The 23,355-nt window shown below is 38.0% G+C and overlaps 1 protein-coding gene across 1 annotated transcript; it reads right to left on the bottom strand.

Annotated features, from left to right (window-relative positions):
• Positions 1–16,145: 16,145 nt before the first annotated feature.
• On the bottom strand, positions 16,146–23,249 carry LOC113282611 (putative DEAD-box ATP-dependent RNA helicase 29). Its single transcript, XM_026531654.1, has 11 exons — positions 22,749–23,249; positions 21,214–22,375; positions 20,982–21,033; positions 20,219–20,320; positions 19,615–19,684; positions 18,521–18,603; positions 17,938–17,990; positions 17,699–17,780; positions 17,552–17,608; positions 17,012–17,162; positions 16,146–16,858 (listed from the first exon to the last, which is right to left on the bottom strand). The coding sequence occupies exons 1-11, from the start codon at positions 23,095–23,097 to the stop codon at positions 16,374–16,376; spliced, it is 2,646 nt and encodes an 881-aa protein (XP_026387439.1). The 5' UTR covers positions 23,098–23,249; the 3' UTR covers positions 16,146–16,373.
• Positions 23,250–23,355: the final 106 nt, after the last annotated feature.

Genomic DNA, 23,355 nt, shown 5'->3' with positions numbered 1-23,355 from the left:
GTGAATTATGCAGCTAATTATGGCCAAATTTGATCGAACCAAAAGCCCAAAACGTGTTTGCTAGGACATATCACAACTTCCTACCAAAAATCAGCCATTGAATCGCCCTAGAACACGTTCAAAAATTCCAACAAAACATCTGCCAGTTGATAGTATTTTTTTTTCCCGCCAATTTTTGGTTTTTTGAATTTGGGAAGAAGATGTCCACCCCCTAACCAGAGCTGGGGTGCGAATAACAGCTGCCTTGGGGGTGACCTGAGGGTGCCCCTTAGTAATTAGGTTACCCCTTATCCAAAAGCGAGAGTCCGAATAACACTTGTCCTCCGGGGGTGCTCCGTGCAACTTTTCGAGCCGAATTTTCCAACAATAATTATTTTCCAAAAATACCTACAAACACACAAAACACCATAATAAGGACGAAAACAAGTACTAACAATACGAAACATTGAGGACAAATTAGACACATAAATGCGTCTATCAAATACCCCCAAACTTATTATTTGCTAGTCCTCGAGCAAAAATAAAAAATAAAACCGAGTTAATCTCGGGAGGGTTTACCAGAGGTGTACCCACAAAACCATTACTCCAGACCCTAGCTATCTATGTCGAACCTTGGAAGGCACTAAAGAATCTCCTTGGTTGGCTTACAATCACTGACTACAGGAGGAAGTACCCTGATGCGAAATTCCAATTGTTGTACACGAGTTTACACTCAAGCATACTAAAATTCATATAAAGTGACAGAGCTCTACTCAGATAGTTTCACTATGGAGATCATATTCGGAGTCAAACTAATCATATGGATAGAAAAAGGAGATGGAAATAGAAAAATGTAGATGGTTTTGATGTTAACCAAATGATCGATGTTTCACATATCTGTCTGAAGGCCACTGCCAGAATGAACCTATCCTAATGGACTGAGATACCGGTCTGACTAATATCAACACAACTGGCATATACAAGGGAACCAGTGGTCAATAACTTAAATCTAGATCAACAAACTGGCAAATACAAGGGAACCAGCAGTTGACTACACAGAACAATAACCATTTTTATTTTTATTTTTTAACTTAACGGCATGAATAAATATTTTTGATCCAAGCGCATGCTTCTTGTCAGCAGATTACACGATAGTTCCCACGGGTCCTGCATTCCACGCTTGCTTAGGCGACGGAAACAGGGAGAACACACGCATATTGCTATCCAAGTGTTAATACTTATTCCGATTGGTCTAACTGGTCCAGTCTCTTTCTTTTTTTTTTACTAACTCAGTCACTCTAACTCACCCTAGCAGTGGTAACAACTTGAATCGTGTGCCCCACCTAACCACTTAGAGAAACATAGTGTAAAATGAAAAAATAAAATAAAATAAAAAGAAATGAAAAGGACTCGACGAGATATGGTGCAACTATCATGTTATTTCTAACACCTGAGCTCTGTGCTTTTATGAATAGACTCTATAGATGTTTCCATCTAATCAGATTGGTTCCTCAACTCCTACAACCAAGATGCTTCCATCCACTTAGATTAGTTAGTGCCATCCTGAATACGCATAAATTTCTAGGCTCTGGAGTTTATTTATTGCAACTAAAAGCTAACAAAAGTTTCTTCCCCACCCCCAAACTTAAATCTAACATTGTCCTCAATGTTTCTAATTAAAGAGCAGTACCAAAAGTAAAATAACACGAGGAAAAGTTGGAAAGATAGTACCTAGGTGAAGAAAATCAAAAACTAATATACAACATACAACTGCCTCGATGGTCAATCAAGGGGAAACAGGGTCCTCCAGAGGGACCTCCTCAACATCACCTGTAGGAAAGGGCTCTAAAAAGGGTTTCAATCTCTGACCATTAACCTTCGAAGAACTACTACCATTCGGTGTCTCGATCTCAACAGCTCCATTAGGAAAAACAGTGCGAACAATAAAAGGACCCGTCCACCGAGAACGTAACTTCCCAGGGAAAAGATGCAAGCGGGTATCATACAGAAGAACTTTTTGACCTGGAGAAAATGACTTCCGTAAAATGTTTCTATCATGCACAATTTTCATTTTGTTCTTATACTCCTTCGCACTATCGTAAGCATCTATACGGATCTCGTCCAACTCATTGAGCTGGAGTTTCCTATGGGCTCCTGCCTCGTCAAGTGAAAAATTTAGCTGCTTAACAGCCCAATAAGCTCTATGTTCTAACTCAACAGGTAAGTGGCATGCCTTGCCATAAACAAGCCGATAAGGCGACATTCCAATGGGGATCTTAAACGCAGTACGGTAAGCCCATAAGGCATCAGTAAGCCTAGACGACCAGTCTTTCCGATTAGGATTAACTGTTTTCTCTAATATACGTTTTATCTCCCTATTGGAAACCTCTACCTAACCACTAGTCTGTGGATGATACGGGGTAGCTATCTTATGTGTAATCCCATATTTCTTCATAAGAAGCTTAAAAGGCCCATTACAAAAGTGCGACCCTCCATCACTAATTATAGCTCGTGGTGTACCAAAACGTGTAAGTATATTATTTTTCAAGAAATCAATCACAACCCTATGGTTATTGGTTTTACACGCAATCTCCTCAATCCACCTAGAGACATAGTCTACGGCGACAAGGATGTATAGGTTACCAAAAGAATTAGGAAACGGACCCATAAAGTCAATACCCCACACATCAAAGACCTCAACAATTAAAATAGGGTTCAAGGGCATCATGTTCCTACGGGAAATGGTTCCTAATTTCTGGCATCGTTCACAAGTAACGCAGTAACTGTGGGATTCTTTAAACAACGAAGGCCAATAGAATCCACACTGCAATATCTTAGCAGCAGTTTTCTTAGCACTAAAGTAGCCCCCATAAGCATGATCATGACAAAAGAAAATAATACTGGACTGGTCACTCTCAGGTATACATCTCCTAATAATCTGGTCTGGACAATACTTAAACAAATAAGGATCATCCCAAAAGAAGTGCTTAACCTCAGCTAAAAATCTAGAACGATCTTGTTTACCCCAATGTTGTGGCATTCGACCAGTAACAAGATAGTTCACTATATTTGTATACCAAGGTAATTGGGTAACAAAGAACAATTGTTCATCAGGAAAGCTATCCCTTATATGAAGGGAATCATCTGGGGAACTAACAACTAGCCTGGACAAGTGATCTTCTACAACATTTTCGGCACCCTTTTTGTCTCTAATGTCTGGAGAAAACTCTTGCAACAACAGAATCCACCTAATCAATCTAGGTTTAGTATCCTTCTTAGACAAAAGATATTTTAAAGAAGCATGATCAGTATATATGATGATCTTAGAACCTAAGAGATAGGGTCTAAACTTGTCTAAGGCAAACACAATGGATAATAGTTCCTTCTCGGTAGCGGTATAGTTCAACTGGGCATCATTCAGAATTTTGCTAGCATAGTAAATCACATGAAGTAACTTATTTTCTCGCTGACCTAGCACAACACCAATAGCATAATCTGAAGCATCACACATGATCTCAAAGGGTAGGTTCCAGTTGGGTGCCTGGACTATGGGGGCGGTAGTGAGTAATGACTTAAGCTTCTCAAAAGCCTCTAAACAAGCATCATCAAAGACAAACTTAACATCTTTTGCAAGCAAATTGCAAAGAGGTGTAGACATCAAGCTAAAATCCTTAATGAAACGACGATAAAAACCAGCATGCCCTAAGAATGACCTAATATCTCTTATGGTTTTTGGGACCGGTAAAGTTTTAATAAGGTCAACTTTGGCTCTATCTATCTCTATACCATTTGAAGATACAATATGCCCTAGAACAATTCCTGAACGAACCATAAAGTGACATTTCTCCCAATTAAGCACTAAATTCTTTTCCTTACACCTAGTCAAAACTAATGACAAATGATGCAAGCACTCATCGAAAGACGAACCAAACACTGAAAAATCATCCATAAAGACCTCTAAGAACCGTTCTACCATGTCAGAAAATATGCTCATCATGCAACACTGAAAAGTCGCAGGGGCATTACATAGCCCGAAAGGCATGCGTCTATACGCAAAGGTACCAAAGGGACAGGTAAAAGTGGTTTTCTCATGGTCTTCCGGGGCAATAACGATCTGATTGTATCCAGAGTAGCCATCTAAAAAGCAGTAGTGACTATGTCCAGCTAATCTCTCTAGCATCTGGTCGATGAAGGGAAGGGGAAAGTGGTCCTTCCTAGTGACCTTATTCAATTTCCTATAGTCAATACAAACACGCCAACCCGTGGTCACTCGGGTCGGGATTAACTCATTGTTATCATTCTGGACTACAGTAATACCAGATTTCTTGGGAACAACCTGAACGGGGCTGACCCACTTACTGTCTGAAATAGGGTAGATAATGCCTGCATCTAATAGCTTAAGAACCTCAGTTCGAACTACTTCTTTCATATTGGGGTTTAGTCGAGTTGCATCTCCCTAGAAGGTTTGGTGTCTTCCTCTAAATAGATCTGATGCATACAAACAGTAGGACTTACACCCTTAGTGTCTGCTATGGTCCACCCTAAAGCTTCCTTGTTGTTTTGAAGGACGGTTACTAGCCTACTTTCCTGATCTCTATCCAAGTTGGAAGAAACAATCACAGGTAAAGTCTCAGACGGGCCTAAAAAAACATGCTTCAGGGTATCTGGAAATGGTTTTAGGTCCAACTTAGGAGGCCTTCTAAATAAGGAACTAGGGTAGACTTAGAAACTGGTAGTGGTTCGAACTTAGGTTTCCATCCATTACTAGTATCTAACAAAGGGGTTGAATCTAACAAAGCATTCACCTCATTAATCATCTTATCATCATCAAAATCAATCCCAAAGTGAGCTAGGCATTTCTCTAATGATCTTCTAACAAAGTGTTTGGTAATGACTCCTCGACTAATGTTCATATCATATTCACCTCTTCTATATTAGAGTCATCTAGTTCAGAGGGTAGCTTACTAATATTAAAAATGTTCAGCTCAATAGTCATATTACCAAAAGAAAAATTCATAATACCATTTCGACAGTTAATGATCGCATTGGATGTAGCTAAAAACGGGCGACCTAAAATCACTGGTATTTGGTTCTCTGGGTCAGGGACAGGTTGGGTATCTAGGATAACAAAATCCACCGGATATATAAACTTGTCGACCTCTATGAGAACATCCTCGATCACACCACGAGGAATTTTAACGGACCTATCAGCTAACTGAAGTGTCATCTGTGTAGGTTTCATCTCACCAAGTCCTAGCTTAAGGTACACATGGTATGGCAGTAAGTTCACACTGGCTCCTAAGTCAAGCAACGCTTTCTCAACACGGTACTTACCTATTGTACAAGCAATGGTAGGGGACCCTGGGTATTTATACTTAGGAGTAGTGGTATTCTGAATAATAGAACTCACATGACTAGCTATGAAGGCTTTCTTCTGGACACTGAGCTTACGCTTTCGCGTACACAAGTCCTTAAGGAACTTGGCATGAGAGGGAATCTGCCTAATTGCATCTAATAATGGAAGGTTGATATTAACCTGCTTAAAAACCTCCAATATATCATTAAAGTTTGACTCCCTCTTAGTCGGAACTAGCAGCTGGGGGAACGGGGATCTGGGAACAAAGTCGGGATCATCAGGACCCTCTTTGGTCTCTTTGGAGACTCTATCAGTCTCCTCATTTTCTGGCTCATAAGGGTGAACTACAGCATGTTCACTTTCAGGTATGTCGACCTTATTATCAACTTTCTTTCCACTCCTAAGGGTTGTAACAGAGTTCACATGATTATACGATTTCTCTCCTCTAGGGTTAGGATCAGTATGACTAGGGAACCTTCCTTCTTCTCTCTCATTGATAAACTTAGCTATTTGGCTGACTTGAAGCTCTAATTTAGCAAAAGACTGGGCACTATTCTTAAAATTATGTTTGGTTTCCTCTTGAAAATTACCCTGGATTTTTACTAACATTTCCTGGCTTTGTGATAGCATCTCCTGGCTCTTCCTTAATATACTAAGGGTTTCCTCTAAGCTAGTTATTCTATTCTCATATGGGTTCTGGGTCTGACCTGAAGAGTTCTTAGTATAACCAAAACCTGGGGGAGGCTGAGAATTACTAGACTGGCCTTGATTCTGGCCCTTAGACCAAGAGAAATTAGGATGGTTTCTCCAACCAGGGTTGTAGGTCTCTGAGTAGGGGTCAAACTTATGACGGTTTTCAAACCTAGAATTGTTATAGACAGCATGATCTTGCTCTTCACTAACCTGACCTTCCCAGAATGAGTTATCGGGCACTATTCCACAACTACAGACTTGAGAGGCTCTATTAGGTTCAACAAGGGACTTATTTTTAGATTGACCCATTTCCAATGCTTCTAACCTTCTAGATAAAGCAGCAAACTTAGCATCTGACGCAAAACTCATATCTACCATATTGGTGCTACTTCTATTGACCAAGAGTCTTTTAGGGGGTTCAACACAAGACTCCCACTATTGGGATTTTTCAGCGATAGCTCTTAAGAAGGTAAAAGCATCATCAGCATTTTTACTAGTGAACTCACCAGCGCACATAGACTCGACCATGGCTTTGGTCGAATAGTCTAAACCATTATAAATAATCTCTACAAGTTTCATCTTATCAAATCCATGGTGAGGACACTGGGATAGGAGATCATCGAATCTCTCTAAAAACCTATAAAGAGATTCTCCCTCTTGTTGCATACTAGCACTAATTTTCTGCCTAACAGCTGCAGTTTTATGCTTAGGGTAGAATTTCATATAGAAAGCAGCAATAAGTTCCTGCCATGTTTCGATGGATTCAGATGGTAGGTTGTTTAGCCAGGTCTTGGCTTTATCTCTCAAGGAAAAGGGAAACATCTTAAGTTTCAAGACCTCATCAGTAAGGTCTTTTATTCTAATTGTCCCACAAATTTCCTCAAAGTCTCTAATATGAAAATAAGGGTTCTCATCATCCTTTCCTAAGTATATAGGGATCATCTGAAGAATACTAGGTTTTCTCTCGAAATTAGCCGTAGTGGATGGAAATTTAATGCACGAAGCTCGGTTGGACCTAGTTGGGAACATGTAATCTTTCAAAGTTGCCATCAGTGGCACAGTAGAAGTACTAGGGGTACTTTCCTCACGAAGAGATAGGTTCTCAAAACTGAAGTTTCCAAAAACGAGGTTCTCAAAAGAAGAGTCTTCGAGCTCCTCGCTTCCACAAAAAGATCTTTTAGGCTCGTCACTAATCAAACGGCCAAAATTATATTTTTTCCAAGCACGCTCTGTAAAGGAATCGAGCGCTCTTGGCATACAAAAACAAAAATCCTAAGGAAGGGAGGTTCTAAGCAAACACACAGCAGGCCGACTCCACCAAATCAAACCTAAAAATTTCTAGCAAATAAAAAGCATGATGGCTCCACTTAGATTGTTTCTAGACCAGCTTCTAATCCTTCGAAAAGGAATTCGTTACAATCTGAGCAAATTCTCTGGAATCAGTACGAGTCAAAGTGAGTTGAATAGAGGCGAGGGAAGCTCAGTGGAGCTTTGATACCCAAGGCCTCACCGGTATTCAAGGAGGCGCAGTCACGCATTCAACTCACAGAAACCATCCTGAACTTCGAAGTATGCTCAAAAGAGTAACCAATATTTTTCGAATGACTGTCCTATTAAGCTCGTTACCCTATAGGTCTCGTTCTATTCAAAATTTTAGGCTTAGGTTCGCGTTTGGTTTCGTTTTCCTAAGGCGGGCAAGAAGAGAACGGTGATGAAATTTGAACCCTTATCTTGTATGGCCAGTCCTTGCCCTTTACTAGGAATTTAAAGCAATTGGTTCAGTCCTCAACATATAATAACCTTAAGGCATACAGTAAACCCGCTTGCAGGAGATTCGCGGGTGTTTCGAAAGACTTACCTCCTGTACCAGACGGGCGAAGAACCGCTGAAGTCGACTCGGGACACGACTCCTATGTCGTGTACGAACCCGAGGGGCCGAGACGATATTGTAATCGTCGTCCTTCCCTGCAAACAGATTGTATTTAAGGGCACCCTTCCTTAGGGTTTAAAAAAAAAAGTCCAAAGTAAAGTGCAAAAATATTACAAAAATTTCCTAATACAATCTAAAAAAAATTAAAAATTAAAAAAAATAATAATAAAACTAAATCCTAAAAATTATTTGTCTTCTTTTTTTCTCTTCTTTTAGCTTTGAGCTTTGTTCCAAGTCCTTAGTGTCCAACCTTCAAACCTGCAAATCAAAGACACAAACAAAGAAACATAAAGAGGAACAAATGAAAATAATAAAAAATAATAAAAACCTAAGAATTCTACCTAAGCACAAATCCGCGTCGGCGGCGCCAAAAATTTGATGTATTTTCAAATGGTTGTAGTGATAGTGGTAAAAATGGGTTCTTTTCAGATTTGTGAAGGGAATAAAATTTTTAGATTTTTTAAAACTTAAGAATGTAGCAAAATTAAATAGCAAAGTGATGTGAAATTTTATGGACAAATAGGGGTTTAAGATTCCACCATTCAACAATACTTATATGATCTAATATTTCTTTTACTATGCAATTTAAATAATTGGTTTGATTCAAAATATTGCCAAAAGAAGATTTCCAAAATATCAAATGTTAATCACAAGTATAATGCATCAAGAGTCTAAAACGAAGCATGCATTATCAAGGGAAAACACAGTTGATTAATAAAAATCATTTAATTCATTTTTATCAATGCAATTAATCACATAAAAATATTGCATAAATTAATAAAATAGAGATTACCACATAATTATTGTGAGAATGGCTTCCTCTGTCACCCCTGGGATTGGGTTTAGCTACTCATGATGAAAAACCTCTCAAAATATTTCATTGATGCTCAAAAGTGTTTTACAATGAAGAGAAAGACAAGAAAATGATATAAAACAGGATTCTGCGACCCACAGAAGGCGTCCAGAATCAACGATAGAGATGAAGTGTTGTTGTCATTGGAAAACTATGACACACGAACGACAGTCCTTGTCTTTGTTGGTAAACGACTGCCTTTGGTAGTCTGTTCTTCCTCTTATTCTTCCTCCTCGAGCAGCAGCAGCAGCAGAACAAGAATCTCTGCAACTTCAATTTTCTTGCTTTGTAGTGCTCTAAACCTCTCCCAATTCTCTCTCCCCTCTTCTATGAGTCCCCAGCACTCTATATATACTCCACAGGATCAAGAAGTCTCGCTATAACTCGAGATAATTCTCTCTTAACTCGGTTTGATGAAAAAATATTCTGGGAATATTTTCTTTCCTGATTTAGCTTCTCACGCGTAGATTTCCATCCTGGTCACTCTAGAAATGTTTACACACGACCCACAATGTTGCTAGAGCCCTCATGCATGAGCAGAACACGCTCAAATCTTCTCCAATCCCGTGTCCAACCTGTGTTTCCCTGTTTTGCATTTCGTGAATTATCCAGCTAATTCTGGCCAAATTTGATCAAACCAAAAGCCCGAAACGTGTTTGCTAGGACATATCACAACTTCCTACCAAAAATCAGCCATTGAATCGCCCTAGAACACGTTCAAAAATTCCAACAAAACATCTGCAAGTTGATAGTATTTTTTTCCCACCAATTTTTAATTTTTTGAATTTGGGAAGAAGATGTCCTCCCCCCTAACCAGAACTGGGGTGCGAATAGCAGCTGCCTTGGGGGTGACCTGGGGGTGCCCCTTAGTAATTAGGTTACCCCTTATCCAAAAGCAAGAGTCTGAATAACACTTGTCCTCCGGGGGTGCTCCGTGCAACTTTTCGAGCCGAATTTTCCAACAATAATTATTTTCCAAAAATACCTACAAACACACAAAACACCATAATAAGAACGAAAACAAGTACTAACAATACGAAACATTGAGGACAAATTAGACACATAAATGAGTCTATAAAGTGACGGTTGTTTGGGTTACCGGTGTCGGCGCAGAATTTTTCGTGAATTCTACCCAAATAACTCATACTCATTATGCCTCCTTGCCTACGTTCTTCTCCTCGTCTCGGATAGAATTGAACATAACGCCTACATGAAGATAAATCTTCTTCAATCGTGAACTCCGTAGGATTAATGAATGGTTGGGCCATTATGTTGAAGATGATGTTGGAGAGAGTTTAAAGGTATTTGTGTTCCATAGAGGGTAAAATGATACAATCCTTATATAGAGTTTAGAGTTCCAACAGCTCTATTTTGTTGGGGCAACTGTATAATCGGTAGTCAAATAAGATATTTTTACTTCCGATTATACAGTTGCCCCAAATTTTGTTTTTGCAGAAATCTCATATCTTTCGAATTTGGGAACTAGAATAATCGGTAGTTAATATGACTTCCGATTATAAAGTTGCCCCAAATTTCTTCTTTGCCAAAATCACCAATTTGGGGTATTTAAGAGCTACTATAATCGGCAGTCTCGTGAGATTCTTGGTCCTACCGATTGTTATAGAAGCCAGGATTCGCGTTTGGCACAAAATCGATATTAATCGGTAGTATAATATCGTTACTAAGCTTCTGATTGCTTCATAATAATCGGGAACAGAATAACTTCCGATTATGTAAGGTCATTAACGTATTCTCCGCATTTTTGGACATCCCTTAACGTTGTGTATGGGTTGGGAATAAAAAAATCGCCCCTAATTTTTTTGGGGTCGCCCCTAGAAATGCCAGGTTTTTTAATTAGTTTATTTAATGTTCTATTGGTTTTTAGGGCATAAACTTATTGAAACTTTTATTAGTTTTTGAAAATATTATTTTTGTTTCTAGTGAAATTAATTTTAACACCATATTTCATAATTAATTAGTTATTTGACAAATTAAGAAGGTAAAAAACTTCCATACGGTCATCTTTATTTTCGTACTTGACTAATTGCACAAATAAATATTACCCCACGACAAAGAATGAATGGCAATCTGTATGCCGCGACAGAACAATAGTTTCAAAAATTCCCAAACAGAACCTCAACAGAAGGCCGAAAATCGGCTCCCACGACAGAAGTCTGGAGGTAAGAAAATAATATCGAAATCCAAGGAATATCCAAAATGTGAAGATATTCTACATTAGAATCTTTATTGAGCAAAAGATTGAAGTTGGAAGGGAAGTTGTTCAAGAAAAAGAATTCTTATGTGAATTTGTTAAACAAAATGGTTCTGTAGCCACACACAAAATGGTTACACCTCTTCCTCAGCAGGCAACATTCTTGGATATTTAAATTCAGTAATGCAGGAAAATTATAGTGTTATATCGGTTCTGTGAAACTATTCATGTATTCTTGGACGGGATACTAAAAAGTATGGAATGAAAACTGATTTTGTAAAAGAGGTTTTCCATAGGCAAATGAAGCTTGCATCTTAGAGAAATGTGTTAGTGCGAAATCGGAGTTCAGGTAAACCCAAGCACTCGAGGTGTTAGCTGTAATTTTCGCTAGTTTTCCCAAAGGCCATTACCAGCAGATTCGATTAGGAATCTGGTCACCAAAATATGCCAAAAAAGCAGTCTTGAAGAGCTCAAGTTTAATTTGATAAAATGTAAAGCGAACCAAGTTGATGCTGCATTGACATCTCAGCTCAATGCAACATCATCTTGTTCCTGTCAATTTGAAAATCACCTTATGTTTTAGTTAGGCATCTCTCTCTTTTGATACCATCTCAATGCAATATCGATGAGTGTTTACCAGAACTTTATTTATAATATTTATTAGAGCACTGCTCGGTCGAACTCACAAGGTTGTTATCTCAAGCTTGTTTGTCAAGTTTAGGTGATCAAAACTATAAGTCTTGATTTCTAGTTTACTTATAGATATGTCTCGGATTAGGATAGAATATGTAGTTGAGCTTTATACTCCATGACGTTCATCGATTGAATACGAATATCTACTGAGGAGAGCTTGGAGGAACTTCACACTACACGAAATCATGGATTTTGTAACGCCCGATTTTGTAACGGATTTTTTTGAAGTAACATTATATCGACGTTGGTAACTTTGTAACATTGGATAATCGTTGCAATAATTGCTATCTGTTATAGAGTTTCCGGAGGGTTGTGCATAATTACCTTTCTATCCTCAACTTAAACTGCCAAGTTACATTGTTACCCTCCTGTGCTACTATTAGCGCCTCTATTACTACTATCTGCTCCCAATTTCTTCTCACACTCAAGGGCTACCCAGCCTCCCAACGATTCTGGATTTTTTCTCCAATATTTTTTTTCCATTATAACTCTTCATTTTAATTACCGAAAATCAGAAAACAAAATTAAAATCCAATTTTAAAAAAAAAAAATCATCTGAAATTAATTTTTCATTTAATTTGTCTGAAGATTAGAATAAGAATTAATTGGGAGGTAGATAAACAACCTAATGCGTTGATAGAAAAACGGTTGAGACATTACTACATCTTATATCTTTCACCTCCATTTATTTCACATCTCACTGACTTCTTGGTATATCCCTGCAGCCGCCATCGATTTCACCAGAAAATTCATCAGATTCAATTCGAGACTTCATCAACAAAATTGATTTAACCTATTCTTATGTGACTCGTCGATTTCAATAAAGATTTAAGCTTAATCGAGTTATCACAGAAGGATTGAGTTTGATTAAGATTTCTGAATCTATCGATTCTCCTGGGTTATCTTCAACTAATTAAGGTATTTCATTTATTGTTTTCTTAATCGACAGTTTTTCAACATCCGGGGCTTATTAGTTTTAGAGATTGATGATTATTGTTGTGAATTGTATTTTACTGTAATATGTTGATATATCTGTGACATTTTTAGGTTTAGTTGATGAACTTATGATACTAAGACATAGTATGTTGCTTGTTTGTAGGATGTCAAATTTTGTGGATAAATCTTGGATGCGTATAACAGACAATTATAGCCCAGAATACAGAAAACGGGTTAGAAAATTCATTGATTTTGCAATGGAAAATGGTACTTGTGAAAAAACGTGTTTTTGCCCGTGTAGGAAGTGTGAAAATAGACATCGACATGGATTCTCGCTGGTTAGGACCCATCTGTATGAGCATGATGTCGACAAGACATACACCACCTGGAGATTACATGGTGAGAGAGCGAATGGTGCTTCAACAAGTCGTTCTAAGGGGAAGGCCGTAGTCGACGAAATGGCTGATAAGCAATCATATTCTTTGAATTTGAATGATTTTATTGACTCTGGTATTCATCATGATCATGATGGAACACAATTGGAAAATCACCCTTAGAAGATCCGGATGTCGAGAAGCTTTATAATAGGTACAAATAGTTAGCGGTAGAGAAGTTGTACCCTTCATGTGAAGACAATCTCAAAATCCTCTCTGTTATGGTAGAACTGCATAATGTGAAGAAAACTTATAAAATTTCGGGTAACTATGTCAACAGTTTGTTGGAATTGTTAAGAGAGTGGCTTCCGAAACCTAACAAGTTGCCCAAAAACTGTGATGCTATGAGGTCAATGCTTAAGGATATGGGGATGAAAGCAAAAGCTATTCATGTTTGTGAGAATCATTGTATTATGTATTACGAGGAGAATGAGGATTTACTAGAGTTTCCGGTATGCAAAACTCCAAGGTTTAAGTTGAAAGCTACCAAAGATGGTCATGTGGTGACAAATGAACCTTGCAAAGTGCTGAGATACTTTCCTGTAGACGAAAAACTAAAGAAAATGTATTATATACCTTGGATATCAGACTTAATGTTGTGGCACGATCGAGCACAAGTTTCATCTGAATATATGTGTCATCCAATCGACTCATCTCAGTGGGCACAAATGAAAATGAAGTTTCCATTTTTTGCTGCGGAAGGAAGAAATGTTTGGCTTGGAATATCAACAGATGGGTTTAATCCTCATGGTGTACAGACTTTGAGTTGGAGTTGTTGGCCTGAATCCTTGTGGTTTATAATCTTTCGCCTTCTACGTGTATGAAGTCTGAATTCCAAATGATGACTCTGTTGATACCTGGGCGTAAGTCACCGGGTCAAGACATTGATTTTCTTTTGCGAACACTGGTCAACACGCTAAAAGAACTTTGGCATCCAGGGGTACAAGCTTTTGATTCTTTGAAAAGGGAGTATTTTACTCTGAAAGCAACTCTGATGTTTGGGATTCATGACTTTCCTGCTCAAGGTGTTTTAAGTGGATGTACCACTCATGACTTGCCTTCATAAGTACTTCTGTGGGAGACAGATTTATATATCAGAGTAGACTTATCTGTGGGAGACAGATTTGTTTATAAGTCTTCGACTTTGGGTCGTAGCAACTCTTAGTTATGGGTGAGATCAGCTAAGGGAATCAAGTGCGCAGAGTCCTGCTGGGATTCAGAGACGTAAGGAACACGACTGTACCTTAATCGGTGTGAGACTTGTTAGGGATCAACTACACTCCAGTCCGAAGTTAACTTGTAGTGGGCTAATGTCTGTAGAGGCTTAATACAGTGTGGTGTTCAAATCTGGACTAGGTCCCCAGGGTTTTTCTGCATTTGCGGTTTCCTCGTTAACAAAACTTCTGGTGTCTGTGTTATTTCTTTTTCGCATTATATTTGTTTATATAATCGAAATATCACATGTTGTGCGTAGTTCAATCAATTGGTAAATCCAACCTTTAGTTGTTGATTGAAATTAATTGACACTTGAACATTGGTCTTTGGTACCTATTCAAGTTGTTTCTCATAATAATCAGGCTCACAGATTCTATCTGTTTGGTTTGATGATTACATTGAGAAACAGAGATATAACTCTTGGATATATTTCCTTGATTGAGTCTGACTGTCTAGTTGATTCTCTTGGAATTACATTGGAGTTAGTCCATACAAAATTCCAAACTAAATACTGGTGTGGTTGTTAGACCCTAGCTTTTTCAATATTTTACAGGAGAGATGGTTCGAATGGACCATAGCTCCATTACAAAGCAATTCCATATAAACCCAAAATCATACTTAAATAAAACTGGCTAATTAAGCATTTATCTAAAGAGAGTTCCAGGGCCAGGGACATCAGATACTCTCCTCCTTTTATTTTCCAGCAAAGCGTCTCCAGCTTTAGTTAATCCTGCAATTGCATAGAGTGTTTTGTTGTAGTATGTACAGGAAAAATCCTTGGAATCTATTTAATTCACCTGAGTAACCTGATATTATGAAATTCTGAAGTTACGATAAGTTAATTAGCTGAGATTTTGATCGTTAACTTACGTGCTGCAATCAATGTTTTTGGAGATAGGGTAAGAGAGAGGAACACCACACTTGTTAGGGAGTCCACTGGCTGCATCTTCTTATATGTTCTGGTACTTATTAGCCGCATCTTTAACACAGCCGCAAGCTTGGCGTTTGTCTTCGATGGAAATTGCCATCCCTTTGATTTGCTTAACTCCATCACAACATGCGGAAGCAGGTACAGTTGCGGCGCCGACCAAGTATGGCATGCATTGCAAAAGGCACTTGTCAACATCGGTACAGGTAAAGGCTGCTTGGGTTGGCTCAACCATCATATGAGCCATGGCTAGAACAGCAACAACATAGAAAAACAGCCTCATCATCTTTCTTTTATGAGAACTTACTTGAGTAGTATATATGTATTTGTGCATATATCGTTTGCTAGTGCTTAATGGAGAAGAGCTATGGGGTTTATATAGTGACCACAAGGATGAACATGCAATATCTTTTTGAACCAATTTAAGGTAGCATTGATGAAATCAGTTGCACTCTTTTGGCTTCTAATATGCAGCTTCTTAAATTGTCATTTAGTTTCTTGATATGGCAAATATGATAAGAGTTTGTTATTCTTGTTACGCCTCTCCATTATGGAAATACCGAGCTTTTTTGTTGCAGACATTTCTGTTAGGCTTTATTACATCGCGTATATCACCACAAGAGGTTCACTGCACCAGGCATTATTCATGGAATACGTTAAGCAAAATGGTTTTTTCTTACTTATTTGAAGGAAGAAAATCTCTTTCATCAGGCATTATTAGAGTAATGCTAATGTTTCAACATGATTTACTGTTTAAGTGTGTAAATTTCCAGCTCTACACTCATCATTTCCGTTTAGGGACTGCGAGATGCATGCATGCATTCATGATACATTGCCTTCAAGAAAATAAGAGCTTTTGCTTCTCCAAAAACAAGAAAGCAAAAAAGCTTATTCAAAATTCCAAACACCCTATAGCTGATTTATCCGATTGACCAATCTATTAGATTGAAAGCACCACCAGTTTTTTCTTTTCAAAGTGTAACACTGAGTTTAAATTTACCTATTAGAAGAAGGGGATCCAAATATTATTTTCTGGTATGCCAAAATTTTCTGGTTATTGAAGACGAAAACGAAAAAATATGAAGTGATACAAGAATGTATGCCAAAATGATAGAGATGCAGATGTTTCCTAATTTGTTGTCTTTCAATATCTGCTACCTCCTTTACCACCTCTTCCTCCGCCTCTGGCACTACCTCTACCACTGCCTCTACCTTTGAATCCACCATCATCTCTACTTCCGCCTCTACCATCGCTTTTACCACTGCTTCTACCTTTGAATCCACCATCATCTCTGCTTCCACCTCTACCTCCGCCTCTACCACCAGTTCTACCGCCGCCTCTACCACCAGTTCTACCGCCGCCTCTACCTCCGAACCCACTTTCATCTCTACTTCCACCCCTACCTCCACCGCCCCTACCGCCCCCTATCTTTCCATTTCTTCCGAACTTTTTACCTCTTGAAGTCTTCGAGAAAGAAGCCTTGTTTGCTTCCTGTTGTCTGTTCTTCCTAACTTGGTCGGGATCTCTTAGTTCTGAAGGAATGTGCGCGTTTGGAATCGCTCGAGATCTAGTTCCCCCTCTTAATGGTCTACCACCACCTCTTCTTCCTCGTGATGAATCTCTGGACACTGGTTAAGAAAAACATAAGCATTCCTTAACAAACTTTCTTATCATCTATGTAAAACGAGGACAGAGAAAAAGATACTTTTCATGCCTTCCACATATCAAAGTACAGTTTATCAACAGCAGACAACCAAAAAAGTAGGTGAATATGAGTATACCTGTAGAGCCTCCTCGTTCTCCACTTCCCTCATCAGAAGGTCCTTCAGTATTTGACCCCCCAAAAGAAACCTTACTGTGAGACCGTTCTTTCCACCTTTTGTATATGCCAGTCTTGGTAGTTGTCACTTTTGCGCCACTTTCAGTTATAATCTGCATAACCACAACATCCGGACTTGGATTAATCATCAGTACACCAATGTAGAAAATTAAAGAAAGTATTGGATGAATCATCAGTACACCAATGTAGAAAACTAAAGAAAATATAATGTCCGATATCCAACATCAAAGTATGGGGTACCAGATATAATGGGAATCTGCTCCCGAAAGTAAAGAACCATGTTGTTAAAGCAGAATGTTGGTACAAGTGTATAATCATACAACGCATTACAACTATATGGGAAACCCATTCAAATGTTTTTCTGTGCTAATAGACAGACATGCCTTTTGCATGCAATTAGCAGAAGCTCAATAATGTATAAGTGTTTTAATTTTCAGTCATGTGGCAAAATTAAAGCAGATTTGAAACACAAAAGACATACCTTTCCGCTGGCTGACACACGATCACCATTGTTCATTTTGATATACTTCTTAGCTTTCTGCAAAAGGTAACCAGAAAATGGTTCTTAATAACACATCAAAGCAAACAAGAAATAAGGAAACTGATGACGAGTGAGTTTATAGAGAACCTTATCCCAGTGAAACTGAGAAGTTTTCTTCTTCATGCTAGCATTATCATCTGGCACTAGATCAAGAATAGCCGAGTCCAACCTAAAAGTATTGGAAAAACTTAATGAACATCAAAATAGCATCTGAAAGTTCCTAAATTTAACAACAAAAAGTGAACGAACAACCAGACACTTAATGCTGCTCACGCAGGTTGAGGCCGGATGAATTCAAACTATAAAAGTATGATATATTTTAATACCTGTTTGAATGAAATCCCTCATTAGCTCTGACAGAGAGTCCTGCCTCCATGTGCTGCAAAATGGTATGGAATGCATGCCAAATTGTTCAATTCCAAAACCACGCTTACAAAATAGTATAGGAACCATTACTACCATACATATTGATAAAGCACCTTCTGAAGTACTGTTTTAGGAGTCCTACAAAAACTTACTTCTAGATTGTGATTCGAAATTTACTCAACTACTTTCCATTCGTGAAAAAAGTTAAATTTGCAAATCAAACATTTTTGTTGATAAGCTTATAATTTGCCTCATACTTTCTGTTGACAGCAATTTCAATGGATTCTTAAACGTAAAAGATATAAAGAGCCTTGTCTCTCTTTTCAAAGCGATAGATGATGCTTTCTTTGGTTAAACAGCCTTGTCTCTTTTTGAAGGGATAAATGATGAATTCTTTGGTCGTTGAAAAAAAGAATAAATAACCACACTTCATTTGCAAATGACTCTTGTTGACCCCTTGATTATGTAAAGTTGTAAACTCAGGACAAAAGAAATGGATTTGCTACCAGAAAAAGCAGGCACCGGGAATAAAGAAAAACGTACTTGATTTGTTGGTTCTGAACTTATGAAGTACTCGTCATCCTTGAAGCTTTCTGCCTTTCTTTTGGAACCCGCCGTCTCTAGCACTGACCAGAAAAATTAACGGGTTAGGAAGGGAAAAGGCATGCTGACAACGCCTAAACTGGATGTATAACTCAAGAATGGTAAGGTAACAGAACAGATAACTCCAAGTGTATACTATATTATGAATTGGAAGTTAAATTCCCATCATCTATCTAAAGTTTAAAATTAAATATATGCTTTTTGTGACACCCTTTAATGTAAGTAACTGAATATTTTACTCAAACCTGTCTTGTAATCCTAAAACAACAATTCTACCAAATTTTTTAAACCATCAAAACTGCTTGTATGTCCCCCAGATCAACTTCAAAATTTGAAAACCACATCGAAACCTTACAACTGTTAGAAATTAGAATAGCTTTTAGTGTGGTCATGCTAAAAATGAGAAAATGCCATTCGAAGTTACTCTCCTAACTTCAGAGATATGATACAGTTTTCAGTTCCACCAACCTCTCAACATCTACTGATCCTTGGTTGACCCCACACATAATGAACTCATTAGTTGCTGGACAATTTTAGAGAGGAATCATAATGACGGAACGCAACAATTTTCTTGAAAGTGATACCCCAAGTTAGTAAAACAAGCAGTACGCCTTGGGCAAAGAACAATTACTAGTTCATAAGACATCAATCCAAAACTTGATGAATATTACTAAGTAGAGAAAAGCAACAGCTTCTGAAATATTTTGTACGAGGCCGTGATTCTTAAATAAACTTAAACAGCTATCGTGGGATACCATCAAACGATATGTCTAGAGTCTCTAGACGCTCACAAAATCTGCAAGGGTATAAGTTATTTTGTCCACTAACAAAAGAGATAAAGCGTAAAAATAATGCAATTAGGTGAATGGTAATTGCAACATTCATACAAATAGTCGACCTACTTTCCTTCCATGCAATCCTAATAATAGAGGTGTCTTGAGCATTTAAGAAATTCAACATTTGGGCAATCAGAAGCTTAAAAAAAGAGGAGGAAAACAAATGAATATGGAATGTGGAAATAGAAGTATAGTTACCTTTTTTCTTCTTCTTCTTTGGTAACGCGATTTCTAAATCCTCGTCAAGTGCGGCTTCTGATTTGGCTTCCTGAATAGTAACACAGAAAGAGTTCATTAGGCTCAGACAAAAGACCTAGGAAGCGGTTATCGTCTTTAATCAACACATAAAGTGCACATATTTTATATTTTATCCAACGAGACAGAAGTCAATGAATCACACGTACTAAGACTCCATACTACGCCTTCCAGCCTCTCTAAAAATGCAACACAGATCATTAAACCCCTTACCTCCTTGCAAAATTCCCATTCCAAATATGAAACATGGGTTCATTTAGTAACCACTTTTATAACATATATTAATTATTAGAATCATGGCAAGTAAGAGTTACACAGGTTGCATCCTTTGGATGTAAAACTGAAGATATCTTGGTTGCTTAGTATCATTTTCTTCTTTGTAACATACATACAAACACAAAATACACCACTGGATATGAGTCTATTTTATAATTGCCTGGTTTACGGTTACAGATCAATCTTTAGTGCAATAGGTCTGTGAAACATTGAGAAGAAACATATATATTAAGAAAAAGAAAAATTAAATTATTTTGAAGGGCCAAAGTACCTCTGCCACAAGATCAGCAGATTGTTGATGATGAAGTGTGATTATTTTTTCATGAACATCTCTTTTCCTCTTCATGACATCGACCCATTGACTAGAAGAACCCTGCAGTTCAAAGCGTGATCTTGATATATAAAATGACGGGATAGTGTGCAACCGTTCTTCAAAAACATCTAAAAACTTATGAGAGGATGAATATGCATGTAACACCATTCACCTCAATGCAGTCCTATTACACTGGATACATTTTGCTAATTTATAACCGTGTTCTATGGAGACTCAACCTCCCCACTTATCCATTAAGTCAGTCACCAACATTACAGGGTCAATGCCTAATTCTCTCTTCAAGGTCTAAAAATTATTGGTTCTCAAATCACTAATAGCTTGAACCCTGATACCTAATTTATCTGATATTCCTTCTCTACTTTATTCCCTCCCAGTTTCTATTGGTTTTTATTATCATAAATTCTTTCCCAAAATGGCGTTTCCTAGTAAGAGTAACCTAATTAGCATCAGCATAATGATTGCCAGACAAGAAAACCCTTCCTAAAGCTAACTTATAAAAACTCTGCCTTGATGAGATAGTACTAGCAACTAGCAACTAACAAATGTGGAAATCTAAGGGCTTATGGGGAGTATGAAAGCATGTGATACTACAAATAAAAAATCATTATGACAATTGAAATGGGATCCAGTACATATAGTAAGGAACTAATAAAGAAAAAGAATGCATGAATATATAAGGTTTAAAGTTGAGAAATCTTACACGTGAGTTCTTTGATTTCTCCCCTTCTGCTTCTAATATAGTCTGCTTCGGTCTGGTATTCGTAACCCATTACACAAATTAGCAACTATAGAGAAAATAAAAACATAAACATATACAAACAATTTCGACAGAACAATGTTGTACCTCACTAACATTGTGTATTTGTGTTTAAAGATTATATTAAAGCAATTTCAAGTCTGATGGAAGAAAAACCATAATGCAGTACACTCACTTGAAAGCTTTCAAACGCTCAGAAAAGGCAGCAGCTGTTAGCTCATTGCCACCCATTAGGTTCTTGAACATGGGATGCAATCCTTCCGGTGACAATGCTTTTGCACGTTTAATGGAAGCCCTTGAAGGTAAAGGCTTTGTCTTTGTATACAACTTAAAGGCATTAGAACACGTCCTCTGCAACACTTCTAGATCCGTACACCCATCGATAATTTCCCTAACTCTGTCAGAAACAAGATCAATAACAGTTTGTGGAAATCGCCCATAGACAGTTTCTCCACTTGCTATTGCCCCCTCAATTTTCGACAATACTGTATCCTTATCTTGCAGAACCTCTTTTTCAGTTGGAGCAGGTCTAATTGGCTTGGAGAGAAATAGATGAAGATCTAGGACGTAAGGTATATCCTCGGGTGTAACAAAAGAAAATGCAGTACCAGTTCGACCATTTCGTGCAACTCGCCCAACTCTATGGACAAAACTTTTAGGACTCGGAGGAAAATCCCAGTTGACAACATTATCTAGAAATGGTATATCAATACCCCTTGCTGCAACATCAGTCACAATTAGCAGCATCGTCTTTCTTGCCCTAAATTTCGATATATGAATCTTGCGAGCATCTTGATCCATATCTCCATAACATACAGAAGGCTCAATACCTTCTTCTCTAAATAGAATATTGAGGAATTCCACATGATGCTTTGTTGAAACGAAGATCAACGTTTGTTGGTCTGAATTGAGTTGTTCCCGGATTAGATACAATATTGCAGCAGATTTCTCCTCCTGGCGTAATGTGAAGAAGGTGAGCTGTAGGTCGGGACTAATCTTACTGTCCAGATCAAGCCGAACAAGCCTCGGATCTCTCAGTCCTGCCTTTGCAAACTCCGCTAGGGCACTTGGTAAGGTTGCACTGAAGAGCAACGTTTGACGGGTCTCACTTAACTGTGCCAGGATAGTATGCAACTGCTCAGCAAATCCCATGCCAAAGAGAGAATCAGCTTCATCAAACACCATATATTCTACGGTGCGTAAAGACATGTCATCAATCTCTGCCAAATGATGCAACAGCCTACCAGGAGTTGCAATGATGATATCAGGATTTTGTGCTAATTCCTCGAACTGGGTTTCCATACTATCACCACCAACCAGTAAACTAATACGAAGATCTGTCAAACGAAAATATCAAGAAGTCATGACAAAACTTCCAAAAACAAACAAAAAAAAATCACAATAGCACCTAAAACATCAATCTGCAATTTTCCAATTCTAAAATATCCATTTCACAATACAAATTCGATTCAACGCAACTCAAAATCCATTAAGAGTCTTATCAAATACCAGTGTCTCCCTCATTACAAACACAAATAATAACATTGGTTCGACATCCCAAGCAATTCATTCCTTCTCTAAATCAAGCTAACCATCAAAAGTGTGAATACCCCTTTCTACCAAAAACAACTAATATCATTATCATCATCTGATTTCTGCTAGTTTTCAATTCAAAACACAAATCAAATACAAACAAAATGAAAATCTTACCAGTAAAACGGCCAAGATCCTGAGCAAACTTCAAAGTCTGTAAAGACAAATCTCTAGTAGGAGAAAGAATAAGAGCTCTAACACCACCTTGAGGAACATGTTTTTTCAATCTCTCAAGCATAGGAACTAAAAAAGCAGCAGTTTTTCCTGAACCAGTTCTAGCCATAGCTACAACATCAGCTCCAGACAATATAAGTGGCATCGTTTTCCTCTGTATAGGTGTTGGTACTGTATACCCTTTACGTTTAACACCTCTATATACATCAGAACTCAAACCCATTGATTCAAATCCTCCAGATTTTGCTTTTTTCTTGAAATTTTCACGTTTCTTCTGCTCTACTTTCCCCATCGCTACTAAATGATAGACCCAGAAGCTAATTGAATCGAAAAATCTAACCCTTATAGTTGATTTCTACTGCGCCTCTGTTAAACCCTAGTTTCGGCTTCTCTGTTTCTCTCTATTGAATCTGCGAGAATTCGCAGGTTGGCGATTAGGTCAGGGGTTTTTGGGGTTTTGTTAGCGATGACGGGTGCGGGGGTGCCCATGGTTATAGCTATTTACACCCGTCTTTTGGTTTCTTACTACCATAACCGATATTCCAAGGAA

This window comes from Papaver somniferum, chromosome 5, assembly GCF_003573695.1.
Source record: "Papaver somniferum cultivar HN1 chromosome 5, ASM357369v1, whole genome shotgun sequence".
Classification (NCBI taxonomy): Eukaryota; Viridiplantae; Streptophyta; class Magnoliopsida; order Ranunculales; family Papaveraceae; genus Papaver; species Papaver somniferum.
Note: the sequence above shows the minus strand (reverse complement) of the source record. Positions and strands in the feature narration are given on the sequence as shown.

Bases quoted from the DNA above. Each gene is read 5' to 3' on its own strand.
- LOC113282611 (XM_026531654.1), bottom strand. From the start codon at position 23,097: ATGGGGAAAGTAGAGCAGAAGAAACGTGAAAATTTCAAGAAAAAAGCA. The intron at 17,781-17,937 runs GTATTAAAATAT...CAATACTTTTAG, and splicing joins GAGGGATTTCATTCAAACAG to GTTGGACTCGGCTATTCTTG. The intron at 16,859-17,011 runs GTATACTCATAT...TTTCTTAACCAG, and splicing joins AGAACGAGGAGGCTCTACAG to TGTCCAGAGATTCATCACGA.